The sequence below is a fragment of the Mandrillus leucophaeus genome, unplaced genomic scaffold, assembly GCF_000951045.1.
Source record: "Mandrillus leucophaeus isolate KB7577 unplaced genomic scaffold, Mleu.le_1.0 Scaffold1247, whole genome shotgun sequence".
Classification (NCBI taxonomy): Eukaryota; Metazoa; Chordata; class Mammalia; order Primates; family Cercopithecidae; genus Mandrillus; species Mandrillus leucophaeus.
In genome coordinates this window covers 366,636-380,163 of record NW_012100843.1, presented here as the reverse complement: position 1 = coordinate 380,163, position 13,528 = coordinate 366,636, and the positions used below count along the sequence as shown (strand labels likewise).

The 13,528-nt window shown below is 51.3% G+C and overlaps 1 protein-coding gene across 1 annotated transcript in view; it reads right to left on the bottom strand.

Moving 5' to 3' along the window:
- The window catches only part of TCERG1L (transcription elongation regulator 1-like), a 289,722-nt gene that overhangs the window by 45,666 nt on the left and 230,528 nt on the right, over window positions 1-13,528 (bottom strand). The window contains exon 12 of the mRNA XM_011971789.1: window positions 7,717-7,786. Coding sequence (XP_011827179.1) covers window positions 7,717-7,786 — 70 coding nt within the window. The remainder of the gene's footprint in view (window positions 1-7,716; window positions 7,787-13,528) is intronic.

Genomic DNA, 13,528 nt, shown 5'->3' with positions numbered 1-13,528 from the left:
AGCTCTGCTGGGGACTGTGTTTCAGTACCAGCTTCAGTGCCGGCTGCCAGGCTTCCCCAGCAATTAATCAGGATGCCCCTGAGCCCCTCCCCAGGACGTGTTTCTGCACTTGTAACTTGTGCAGCCTCCTCATGTGAGAACTCACTGGTGGCTCCAGACAGGCAGCACCTACCTCCACCCAGGGCAGCACAGACACCAGGCCACGTCCTGTCCTTTGGCAGGTAGTTTGGTAACATTTGCAAAATTACCAAAGCTCTCAATCTGACATCTTGGTCTCAGAGCTCTCAGAACTCTAGACGGGGGCAGACAAGAGCTGAGGGAGACAGTCAGGGCACCTTGGCTCTAGAATTTGGGGCATGGCTGACGGAGGCTGATTAATCACTGAAAAAGCAAACCCTCAGCAACAAAAACCTCTTTTCTTGTCTCTACTTGCTGCCTCCAGGTGTTGATTTCAGGTAATATTGAAGGAGACACATCAGCCCAGTCACATGCATCTCAGGACACAGGACTCTGAGGAATTCTGAGATTTAAAACAAAAACAAACGGCAGGAAACTAAATCCCACAAAGGCAGAAGGGAAGTGTTTTTATCTCCCCAAAGTCACAAAAGCTCACACCGGACTGTCAGAGCAACAGAACAAAAGCTCACACCGAATTGTCAGAGCAACAGAACAAAAGGCCCATAGACAACATCTTCACATACTGCTGGGTGAAGAACCCCCAGGAACACCAGTGTGCATGGCAAGTCCAGGCCAGGGCCCTGACAGAGACAGAGACAGAGACCTAGGCACGTCTCAGCCAGGCCCTGAGCACCAGCCAGCCCGCGACCCTGTCATGAGCAGCATTCCCAGGCCAAGAGGCAGCCCCCAGGCTTCTGCAGCTAAGAGGCTGATGGTAGGCAGAGGCAGACAAGAGTGGAAGCCTTCCAGGGTCCAAACCTCTTAGGAGCCCGGGTGGCCCAGGAAGTTCCAAACAGCTGGACCCTAGACACAGACTGGTGAGCTCAGTACAGCAGCTGCCTCAACAGACAGAGATGCCAGGGAATGGAGGGGCAGGTCCAGATAGAGTGCAATGCAGAGCGAAGGGACAGGTCCCTAAAACACAGCCCCCATCACAATCACAGACTCTAGGAGGGAACCCCAGAACCACAGATCTGGAGACAGGTCCCCCAAAAACACAGTCCGTGTCACAATAGCAGACTCTAGGATGGAGTCCCAGAGCCACAGACCTGGGACGCTGCCTGGAGCCACTGCTCTTATCACAGTCTCATCTAAACAGGGATGACAGCGAACCACCATGGTCCCACCCCATATACCACTACCAAGACCACCACCAAGAGGGACTGACGCTCAGAGAAACGTCCCCAGGTGGCAGAGGAACCGCAGGGAGGCACACCCAGACATTGAATGACAATTCAGCTGACTATTCAAAAAGGAGCTAAACATTAAAAGAAAAAAATAGGTGTTACAAAATATCAGCATATGTCTTATTTTAAAATGAGTAAAAAAGAATATTGGTCAAAGACTTGAAAAACAGTCTGAGAAAATCTGGGAAATAATTAGAAATGAAAGGGGAAAAAGTGGAAATGAAGAATAAACTAGAAGGAACACAAGAGTGAATAAATGTCATAAATGACATCATAGGAGGAATAGAAGGTGAGAAGGGAAGAGGAAATCCAGAAAGAGCATAATGACGAAGCGTCAACAGCATGCAAAGGAGGTGACCCAGGAGGAAGCTGAGGGAGAACCAAACAGTTCACAGGTGACTCCAAGCCACGAAACAGAACAGACATGGAAGCAATTCAAGAAAACGCCCTGATGGAAGAAAGGCATCCACCTATATTTTTATAAGATACACCTTATACCTGGGAAAATGAACCAAGAATCACCAAGAGTTAGCTCTATCATTGTCTTCTAAAGGATAAAGATAGTAACTAAAATTGACTAAAACATCAACCATGTTTGCATCCAATTCACAGTAAGTTGGTCATCTTTCGAGGATACCAGGGAACCGATGGAGTATTTTGGAAATTGATATTTAAAGGAAAGAATCAACTGTTCATTGTGTGTTTCCAGTTTAAACGATACCTTGAGGGAGTCAATAGTTTATGAGGGTAAGTTCCTCTTTATGAAAGTAGGCAAGCTAGTAAATGTGAATAAAATGGCAGAATTAAGAGATGAGCACTCAGCAATCTCTAAGGAAGTCTTAGATCAAGATAAATCATCTGCTTGTATCATGTAAAGACAGACAAGTTGACATCACCTGCTTCCTGATGGAAGGAGCTCAAAGCCACCATTAGTCCTAATCAAACCTGACCCTGATAAAACTCGAATGTGACTGCAGATTTACCAGAAATACAGAGGACAGAAGAACACAGCCCTAAACCATGCCCCAGGCATGATCTATGTCCAAACCATTCTCCAGGGATGAAATGACCTATGTCCAAACGATAGGAAACGTACACTTGTAAAAAATCTGTCACTTATTGAAAAACAAATGAAGAAAATAAAAATGAAGCATAGAAGGGAACATACCAGCAGGTTAAAAGAGACTTAGGAGAGAAGCAGAGGGCAATACCCGAAACTGATTCAGTCCTGATATGAAAGCAAACCTCTAAGAGAAAATAAAACAGTCAAGAAAATTTAAACCATGACTGGGAGCCCATTTGATAATGTTAAGGAATTATTTCTGTTTTTAAAGATGTGACTATGTTACCATGCTTATATTTTTAACATCCTTGTATTTTAGTATTATAGAGTATTTACAAATAAGATTTGTATGATGTTGGGAGGAGTTTGTTTCAAACTAATCTAGAGGGGCATGGACTAAAGCAGAAAAACGCTGGCCTTGAGTTGATGCTGGGAAATGAATGCATGGAGGCGAACTGTGTTGTTCCAACTTTTATGTGGAACTTTTCCATAATAAAAAGTTAAAAGTAGGTAAAATAACTGTTACTCCTTAATTGAGTATATTTGTTTTTTCATATATTTGTTGAGCCTTTTCAACCCAGTGTCAGGCAGCTAAGCACACACTGGGCCGTCTTATGCCATCTGTCTCTCCTATCACAATAGAACTGTTTGGCTTTGATGGAAATCACTCCGTCTCCTGGGATCTTTTGAACTGACGTAACCTGTTGTATTAGTCCATTCTCACACTGCTATAAAGTACCACCTGAGACTGGGTAATTCACCAAGAAAGGAGGTTTAAGTGACTCACAGTTCCGCACGGTTCGGGAGACCTCAGGAAACTTTCAATCTTGGCGGAAGTTGAAGAGGAAGCAAGGCCTGTCTTCCATGGTGGCAGGAGAGAGAATGCAGTTGGGGGAGATTTCCACAAACTTTTAAACCCCCAAATCTTGTGAGAACTCATGCACTATCATGAGACAACCATGCAGGAAACTGCCCCCATGATCCCATCGCCTCCCACAAGTCCCCTTCCCTGACACATGCTGTATTAGTCCGCTTTCACGCTGCTGAGAAAGACATACCCGAGACTGGGTAATTTATAAAGAAAAAGAGGTTGAATGGACTCACAGTTCCACGTGTCTGGGGAGACCTCACAATCACGGTGGAAGACGAAAGACGCATCTTACATGGTGGCAGGCAAGAGAGAGTGTGCGTGTGGGAACTCTCCTTTATAAAACCATCAGATCTCGTGAGACTTAGTCACTATCACGAGAACAGCCGGGGAAAGACCCGCCCTGGTGATTCAATGACCTCCCACTGGGTCCCTCTCCTGACACGTGGGAATTACGGGAGCTACAATTCAAGGTGAGATTTGGGTGGGGACACAGCCAAACCATATCACATGGGGATTACAATTCCAGATGAGGGTTGGGTGGACAGCCAGCGGCAAACCACGTCACCCATGTCCCCCGCACATGACCATTTTCTCTTTGGCTTCTCCCACCCTGGCTGTCCCCTCAGGGCCCACGCCCCCGTGTCCCTCTGCCTGTCATCCTGTGATCTGCTCTGACCCTCTCTTCCTCCTCGTTCAAGTTGAGCATTTCTTACCACAGAAGTGATGACCACACTGAAGAGTTAACCTGTCATTTCTCATAATACAGAACAAATACGTTCTCTCTCACAGGAGAGGAAACTACCTGAGATTTTGATAAATTTATACCTCCAAGTGGTGATAGAGTGAGCCAAATATTTGATAACCAGCCTTGTGAAGAAAGTACTGAGTTTTGGGGGAAACTGACTCCCCCATTCACTCAGTGATCTCTGGATCCCTGCAGGGATGGGCATCAACCCCCTGGCAAACCCTAATTACGTCACAAATACGGGGTAACTGAATTATATGAAAAGAGTACTGAAAACACGCCCACCCTCTGGAGGGAAGCAAATTGGTGGAGCGTTCCCGTGAGCACTCATGCAAGCTACACTGTGCATTTCACAAGCCCACGGCCACAGCCACACAAAACAATCTGTTGACTTAAGAAAATATATTTCCACTTCAAAACACCGCAGCAATTCCAGAAATCACAGGTGTGATTCGAGCCGTGGTGTCCAGGTTTCTGATGCTCAGGCCCTCATTCTTGGGGGACGTTGGGAGACAATTGCAGCGATACCACTCAGCAGAGACCACCACCCTGTACATGGGAGGTCAGAGGGATAGAAGGCGACTGTGAAGGGGATGCTCCCCAGAGCCCATTTGAAAGGGAGAGTTATAAAGCCAGAAGATCAAAGATCAAAGCAGGTCTGAACTATGAAAAGGCCCGTTCATCAGAAACTGGCAGCACCTCCAGGCCCTGAGCAGAAAGGGGCCGAGCAGTCATGAGTCTATTTTCCAGTCCCAGGGAAGATGCATGGTCATTGCAAACACATCCCTCTAAATAGTAAATAACAAGCTATTTGAAATGACACTCACCATGTAGATTAGAATATTTCAGTAATTTGAATGCTTGTCATTGTGACGTATTTCTCCTCCGAGAGAATTTCAGGAAAAGTTTCATGTGGACCTGAATCACTTTCACAATCGATTTAATTCCATCTGGGCATGAATGCCCAAAATGTGTATCGATTGTGCCAGGGTTCACAGGAAATGTGGGGAGTAGAGACCGGTGTCCAAAACAATCATCATCTCAGCTTATTTGCTTGTTTCTTAAACATCATAATCTGACTGCTGATGTATCACACGTTCTGGGAGAATTTTAGTGTTCTTTGATGAGGCAAAATTATGCTATCCTCACAAAAAGGGCAGGTCCAAATGGCCAGATTTCAGCAGGCCCCCTGGAGGCATGTTCTCTAACTATACGGGCCAGATTCTACGACATAGAAATACATAAAAGCAGTTAGGAGCTTGAGGAGTACGTGGACTTATTGACCCTAACCTTCCCAAAGAGGGATCAAAATGCCACGGTGATGCTGGTGGTTCACCCGGCCTGTGGCAATTCCCTCTGAACCGGGGGCGTGCAGGTTGGTGCTTCGGAAGAGCTTGGGGAAAACCTGCCCGATGGTGATGCTTCCAAACAGAGGGCGCGGCTTTGTAAACCGGTCTAGGAACGAATGCCCAGGACGGGATGGGCGTGCTCAGTCCTCGGGCTGGCTGCAAAATGAACACCAAAGCGTTTTCCTCCCATACCTCGGAGTGGGCCGCAGCCTCCCCGAGAGCCTCCCTCTCTCGTGGAATCTTCAAGGCTGGAACCAACGTGGAAATGAACAGCTGCCGAAACGGAGGCAGCTCCACGCAAAACCTCTGTGCGTGTTTCCAAGTTGGTTTTCCATGACGGAAATCATTCGGATGATTAAAACCAAAATTAGCGTTTCGATGTTGTTGAATGCCAGCTGTTGGGAACCGAGGCCAGACCCACGGGTCGGGAAGTGCAGCCGGGTGAGGAGGAGGACAGCCCAACTGCTTCGGATCCCGCCATGCTTTTCCGCCCACACAAGTTCAAAATTCATCAACTCATGGCCACATCCCATGTTTCCTGTGCCTCAGGAAGCTCCTCTTGTGTTTTAAATTAAGCACACACATACCCAAAGACCAACGAGACCAGTTTAGCTGAGGTCCACGTGTGATGGTGAAATCAGAGGCTGCACTGGGTCCTTTCCTGGAATCCTTGGCCCCCATCAGAGGTGCTCCTTGTCCATCCCCTGTGGCCCACACAACATCCTTTGGCCCCCAAAAGTGACTTTCTAAGGAGGAGATTTGGGGTAGCAAGAAGACAGCTGCCCAGGAGATTTTGAGGAGGAGGCGTCCTCCCTCCACAGCCAGTGAGCCCTGGCCCTGCCACGTGCGGCCCTAGACCTCCACACATAGTGGTTCACAGGCTTCCACGTGCTGTGGGGCCAGGCGGCAGGACCCCTGGGGGAGGAGAGCTCCACCTCCTACCTGATCACCTCCCTGGCTTAGGGAAGACACTGTTATTCTTCTTCGCATTGTTCCTGAAAGTTCTGTGGTGTCTGCTTACTATTGAACCACTCAGGTCTAGTTCTATGTGTTTTGTTCATGGCTCCATGGGCACTCAGGAGACAGAAGAGTTCGCCCTGACTCCCCGGCTGCTGGGCCTCCTAGGCACCCCCAAGCCCAGCTCCTGCTCCCTCTTCCCCTCTCTTCCTTACCATCCTTTCATCCTTTGCTAAAAAGTTGAAAGGACTGAAAAGGTGAGAATGGGCACAGGCTCTGAGTCAAGATTTTGTTTTACCTTCATTGTGGCAAATATTTTTACTGCAAAAGTACATTTTTTAAAAGAGAAAACGCATATAGTGCTAAGATTCCTGACCACTTCATTTGGGTTCCTGTTGCAGGCCTAGGGTATCCCATGAGCAGGGCTGGTACAGGAGCCTGGTGCAGGATGAACGCACCTGTGGGCTGTGGCAGGACCCAGGGTCCAACAGAATGTCTGGGCATCATGGGGCCAATAACAGCCCAGCTCAGGAAGAGCCTTGGAAGTGCGCCTCATTGATTTGCCTTTCAGAGTCCTCCCCACCCTTCTCTGCCAAACATGGGGCCCAGCAACCACAGCATTCCTTCCATCTCCCTGTTCTGGGAGGGAACACACTTCCACATTCATCCCCTTATGTGAAACTCACAGGCAAGGCAGGGCAGAGCAGCAGCCACACAGGAGGGGTTAAAGGGCAGGAGCCATCCCCTGGCTTGATGGAAAACAGGGATTCCCTACTTCGATGCATGGCAACTCCCAAAACCAAACCGTGACCAGCCGACTTGGAGGGAGACCCACTGGCCGTGTGCACCCTGCAGGTATGCAGGCATCATCTCATCCAGCTGTCCCAAGGCCCACTGGGGCCTCTGCAAAGCCTCATCTTACATATGAGAAATCTGAGATCAGGGTTGGCTGACTTTGCCCAAAGTCATCAAGCAGGCAAGACATAGAGCTGCAGCACCAAGCCGGGGCTGCCTGACCCCTAAACTTCACCTCTGACACAGCACATGGCACCACCTATGCACTTGGCCCCCATGACCACTTCTACAGGACTCTGGAAACACAGCAGGGCTGAGCATGTGGGCGCCTGGGTAGGCGGGGGGTGGCAGGCCCTGTGTACAGTGTCTGAAGTGCCCCAAGCTCTGAGATACCTGCTTCAGCAGGTGCCCAGGACACTGCTAAGACAGAGCCTGAGACCTCTTACCATCTGTCCAGCGGTTGAATTAGTTCTTTGCTCACAGTCAATGTGGTCGAAATGATGCCTTTTCTTTCTACATCACCTGAGTACCCAGCAGGGAAGGACCCGCTGGGGAAGGGAACGGCCACCTACCGGTTCCTCTTGGTTTTCACATCTGGGTCTTCCCTGCCGTCTTCAGAACTGGACCCATCGCTGTTGTCAGCTGAAAGAAAATCAGATGAACAGGGTTAGAGTTGTCAGCGCTCAGGGCTTTGGCACAACCACTTTCAAGCAGACTTATCTAGAAATCAAGACAACAGGCTTCTCTTAAAGATTGATGTGAAATCCTACAACGAGTTTCCTCTCGGCACAGATGCTTTTACATTTCAGCGGAACAGAAATCTGACTGTGCTGATCTGCAGAGTGGTTCTCTTTAGATACTGTCTGTTTAGCAGGTGCTGGGCCTTCCAGAGGGGCTGGAGGGTGGAGAATTACAGGTGGACCTCTGCTCAGCCTCCGGGCGAGGGCCCAGGATGAGCAATGCTGTGTCATGTTCTTGAGAGGGAACCATGAGACCGGGGCCACTTCTGTGGCCACTGCCCCAGGGAAGCGTGGGCCCCAGCAGTACCTCCAACAGGCCCACGCTCAGCTCCTCTCCATCCACTACAATAGATAATGAGATTCCCCTACCCTGCATGCAGCCGTGCCTCACTATAGATGCCCATCTACTTCCAAAAGCCAAATCGATTTTGAAGACATGGTCCCCTATTTCCATTCTGAGGCGGTCAGCCCTGTAAATGTTTGATGAGTTTTGGAATGAAAAAGTAAAAAGGTGCTTTAGTGTTTCCTATGGGTCTCCCGGAGGGAAGAGGAAAGATGATCGTGTAGATGGTCTGGAGTGTCATCGCCTTCTTCCCTGACAGGCGGAGTGACTTCCACACGCGCCGAGCACCACAACGGCCTCCCACCTGCTTCTCATTCTGTGTCTACCTCTGGCTCATTCTGCCCCTCCCAGTTTGGGTGGCCAACTGAGCTGGGCTGGGCTGGGCTGGGCAGAGCGTCCCACCATCTTCCCAGCCAGCCTTGGGCCACCTTCCCAGTGACTGCGGAGCCTGCACTTCCTTCCTGGGAGGGTCTGCAATGAAAACAGTGCTCAGCTTAGGACGAGCGCAGAGTTGATGAGAAAAGACATCAATTTCAACAACTGCAGGGGTCTCTGCACATTTTCTTTCCATAAAACCCTACAATTCCCCCCACACCTGTTTTTAGAATCCCAATAATAGCTCTGTTACCAGCTCACAGTTCAAATCTATTTACAGGCTTGTTTTCAATGTGCAGCGTGGGGCCCGTGGTAAGAGGAGAGGGTCAGGCTCTGGAAGCCCCGGCTCGCCACAGTCATGCTGCATCATCCTTGGGGGCCTCTGCCACCTGAGCTTCCCAGGCAGCTCATGGCCGCCCCTGCCCACATAAGCCACAGGACCACGGAGGCTGCCTTAGAAGGACCGGGGTATGGCGTGTCTGCCCTGCACCTTCCAGCAAGGCCGCAGTGTCCATCATGCACACCCTGTGTGGATGTTCCACCCTTCTGAAAGGATGCAGGCCTCGGGGGAAGGAATTCCCGTGGGCAGTGCAGAGGAGGGGATGAGCAGAACTTGGCCCTGGGAGGGCGGAGGAGCCACAGCCCAGGCGGAGCTTCCTGACTTTTCAGCAGCTCCTGGTTCTGAACCTGGCAGCGCTGACTCCAGGGCTGGATTCTTCTGCCCTAGGGGCCGCCCTGCACCCTGCAGGTGTCTCTCAGCCTCCCTGATCCCTGTTCCCCCCCACCATGCTAATGAAAATGCCTCCAGAACTTCCCAAATATCCACAGGGGTAAATTTGTCCTTCCCAGTTGAGAGCCACTGGTCTAGAGCCAAGATCATTGATGACAACCGGGGGGCCATGGAAGGGAAGAGAGGACACTGGAGGGCATCCACTTTCTCCTCTCTGGCTGCCTTCTGCGTGTGCTCCACAGCCCAACACAGCCCTCCAGGCCAGGACCCCAAAAGACACACTTTATGCTCCCTGCTTCCCAAGCTGCACTCGTGCCAAGCCCAGCACTTCCAGGCATTTCTGGTTTTTTCTGAGATGGAGTCTCGCTCTGCCCAGCTTCAGGATGAGGGCCTGCTGTAAGCACTTCTATGTCATGTTGTTGAGAGGAAACCGTGAGGCTGGGGCCACCTCTGTGGCCACCGCCCCAGGGAGGGGTGTCCCCCAGCAGCCCCTCCCCCAGGCCCACACTCAGCGGCTCTCCGTGTTCAGTCTGTCACCCAGGCTGGAGTGTAGTGGTGCGATCTCGGCTCACTGCAACCTCTGCTTCCCGGGCTCAAGCAATTCTCCTGCCTCAGCCTCCCAAGCAGCTGGAATCATAGGCACCTGCCACCACACCAGGCTAATTTTCACGTTTTTAGTAGAGACAGAGTTTTACCATATTGACCAGGTTGGTCTAGAACTCCTGACCCCAAGTGATTCACCTCCCTCGACCTTCCATAATGCTGGGATCATAGGCATGAGCCACCATGCTGGGCCACCTGCAGGCATTTCTACTTCCTGGCTGTGGGAACTGCTCTGCCCATTCAAACTGAGGACACTGGCCAGGCACAGTGGCTCACGTCGGTAATCCCAGAACTTTGGGAAGCCGAGGTGGGTGGATCACAAGGTCAGGAGTTCGAGACCAGCCTGGCCAACATGGTGAAACCCCGTTTCTACTAAAAATACAAAAATTAGCCGGGTGTGGTGGCAGATGCCTGTAATTCCAGCTAGTCAGGAGGCTGAGGCAGGAGAATCGCTTGAAAACACCCACTTCTGTGGCCACTGCCCCAGGGAAGCGTGGCCCCCAGCAGTACCTCCAACAGGCCCATGCTCAGCTCCTCTCCATCCACTACAATAGATAACGAGATTCCCCTACCCTGCATGCAGCCGTGCCTCACTATAGACGCCCATCTACTTCCAAAAGCCAAATCAATTTTGAAGACATGGTCCCCTATTTCCATTCTGAGGCGGTCAGCCCTGTAAATGTTTGATGAGTTTTGGAATGAAAAAGTAAAAAGGTGCTTTGGTGTTTCCTATGGGTCTCCGGGAGGGAAGAGGAAAGATGATCGTGTAGATGGTCTGGAGTGTCATTGCTTCTTCCCTGACAGGTGGAGTGACTTCCACACGCGCCAAGCATCACAACGGCCTCCCACCTGCTTCTCATTCTGTGTCTACCTCTGGCTCATTCCGCCCCTCCCAGTTTGGGTGGCCAACTGAGCTGGGCTGGGCTGGGCTGGGCAGAGCGTCCCACCATCTTCCCAGCCAGCTTTGGGCCACCTTCCCAGTGACTGCGGAGCCTGCACTTCCTTCCTGGGAGGGTCTGCAATGAAAACAGTGCTCAGCTTAGGACGAGCGCAGAGTTGATGAGAAAAGACATCAATTTCAACAACTGCAGGGGTCTCTGCACATTTTCTTTCCATAAAACCCTACAATTCCCCCCACACCTGTTTTTAGAATCCCAATAATAGCTCTGTTACCAGCTCACAGTTCAAATCTATTTACAGGCTTGTTTTCAATGTGCAGCGTGGGGCCCGTGGTAAGAGGAGAGGGTCAGGCTCTGGAAGCCCCGGCTCGCCGCAGTCATGCTGCATCATCCTTGGGGGCCTCTGCCACCTGAGCTTCCCAGGCAGCTCATGGCCGCCCCTGCCCACATAAGCCACAGGACCACGGAGGCTGCCTTAGAAGGACCGGGGTATGGCGTGTCTGCCCTGCACCTTCCAGCAAGGCCGCAGTGTCCATCATGCACACCCTGTGTGGATGTTCCACCCTTCTGAAAGGATGCAGGCCTCGGGGGAAGGAATTCCCGTGGGCAGTGCAGAGGAGGGGATGAGCAGAACTTGGCCCTGGGAGGGCGGAGGAGCCACAGCCCAGGCGGAGCTTCCTGACTTTTCAGCAGCTCCTGGTTCTGAACCTGGCAGCGCTGACTCCAGGGCTGGATTCTTCTGCCCTAGGGGCCGCCCTGCACCCTGCAGGTGTCTCTCAGCCTCCCTGATCCCTGTTCCCCCCCACCATGCTAATGAAAATGCCTCCAGAACTTCCCAAATATCCACAGGGGTAAATTTGTCCTTCCCAGTTGAGAGCCACTGGTCTAGAGCCAAGATCATTGATGACAACCGGGGGGCCATGGAAGGGAAGAGAGGACACTGGAGGGCATCCACTTTCTCCTCTCTGGCTGCCTTCTGCGTGTGCTCCACAGCCCAACACAGCCCTCCAGGCCAGGACCCCAAAAGACACACTTTATGCTCCCTGCTTCCCAAGCTGCACTCGTGCCAAGCCCAGCACTTCCAGGCATTTCTGGTTTTTTCTGAGATGGAGTCTCGCTCTGCCCAGCTTCAGGATGAGGGCCTGCTGTAAGCACTTCTATGTCATGTTGTTGAGAGGAAACCGTGAGGCTGGGGCCACCTCTGTGGCCACCGCCCCAGGGAGGGGTGTCCCCCAGCAGCCCCTCCCCCAGGCCCACACTCAGCGGCTCTCCGTGTTCAGTCTGTCACCCAGGCTGGAGTGTAGTGGTGCGATCTCGGCTCACTGCAACCTCTGCTTCCCGGGCTCAAGCAATTCTCCTGCCTCAGCCTCCCAAGCAGCTGGAATCATAGGCACCTGCCACCACACCAGGCTAATTTTCACGTTTTTAGTAGAGACAGAGTTTTACCATATTGACCAGGTTGGTCTAGAACTCCTGACCCCAAGTGATTCACCTCCCTCGACCTTCCATAATGCTGGGATCATAGGCATGAGCCACCATGCTGGGCCACCTGCAGGCATTTCTACTTCCTGGCTGTGGGAACTGCTCTGCCCATTCAAACTGAGGACACTGGCCAGGCACAGTGGCTCACTGTGTGTCGGTAATCCCAGCACTTTGGGAGGCCGAGGTGGGTGGATCACAAGGTCAGGAGTTCGAGACCAGCCTGGCCAACATGGTGAAACCCCGTTTCTACTAAAAATACAAAAATTAGCCGGGTGTGGTGGCAGATGCCTGTAATTCCAGCTAGTCAGGAGGCTGAGGCAGGAGAATCGCTTGAAAACACAAAGCAGAGGTTGCAGTGAGCCGAGATTGTGCCACTGCACTCCAGCCTGGGCGAAAGATCAAAACACACCCTGCTCCCTGCCTTAGCCTCTGCACCCCAACACCCTCCAAGGAAATGCAGGACTCCTCTCCTGTGTCCCCGAGTCCTCTCCCCCTGGGGCGCTGGGTCCTGGGCTGTCACTGTGCCCTCCTGGTTTTCCCTCCCTGGTGCTCTGGCTTCTCCCTGGTCCCTCCCGGTCATTCCCACCTGGGTCACTGGGCCTTCTGGTTGTCTCGTCCAGAGGCTCCGGGGCCTCACAGAGGCTCTCTCAGCTCCCCCGGACCCTCCGCCTGACTGCCTTTCTGCACCTCATGGTGTTTGAAATCTTTTCCAAGGTGTGCCTTCTGCCTGCTGTGTCCAGGGGAGGGAACATTCCAGCTCTGCCTGGAAGAAGGCCTGGGAGCGGCACCTTTCCTCCACCCACACCAGAACGTACCCAGGGAGGCGACGGGGGAAACATCCACATTTCTTAAAACTTAAAAAATGAGGTCATACGATTATATGCATATTATTTAAAGTACATGTGTATAATATTGGTAATTTTTTAGGGTTTTAAACATTGGTTTGTTTTGAATAGTTTCAACATGGGCATAGCTTTCCTAATTACGATCCAGACTCATAAATAAAAGTATGTATAAATTTAACAGACTTAAAGAATACAAAACCAGAGGAGTTGCCGTGCACAATGGCGGCGTAGCAAGCTCTCTGGTTGGGTCTCCACCAAGACTGCCGTCAAGCTGGAGGGGGATTGGAAGCAAGTATTTCAGCTCTCTGGAAGCAGATCAGACACTTATAAAAGACAGGACTGGTGTAACAATAGTGCTAGAGGCTGG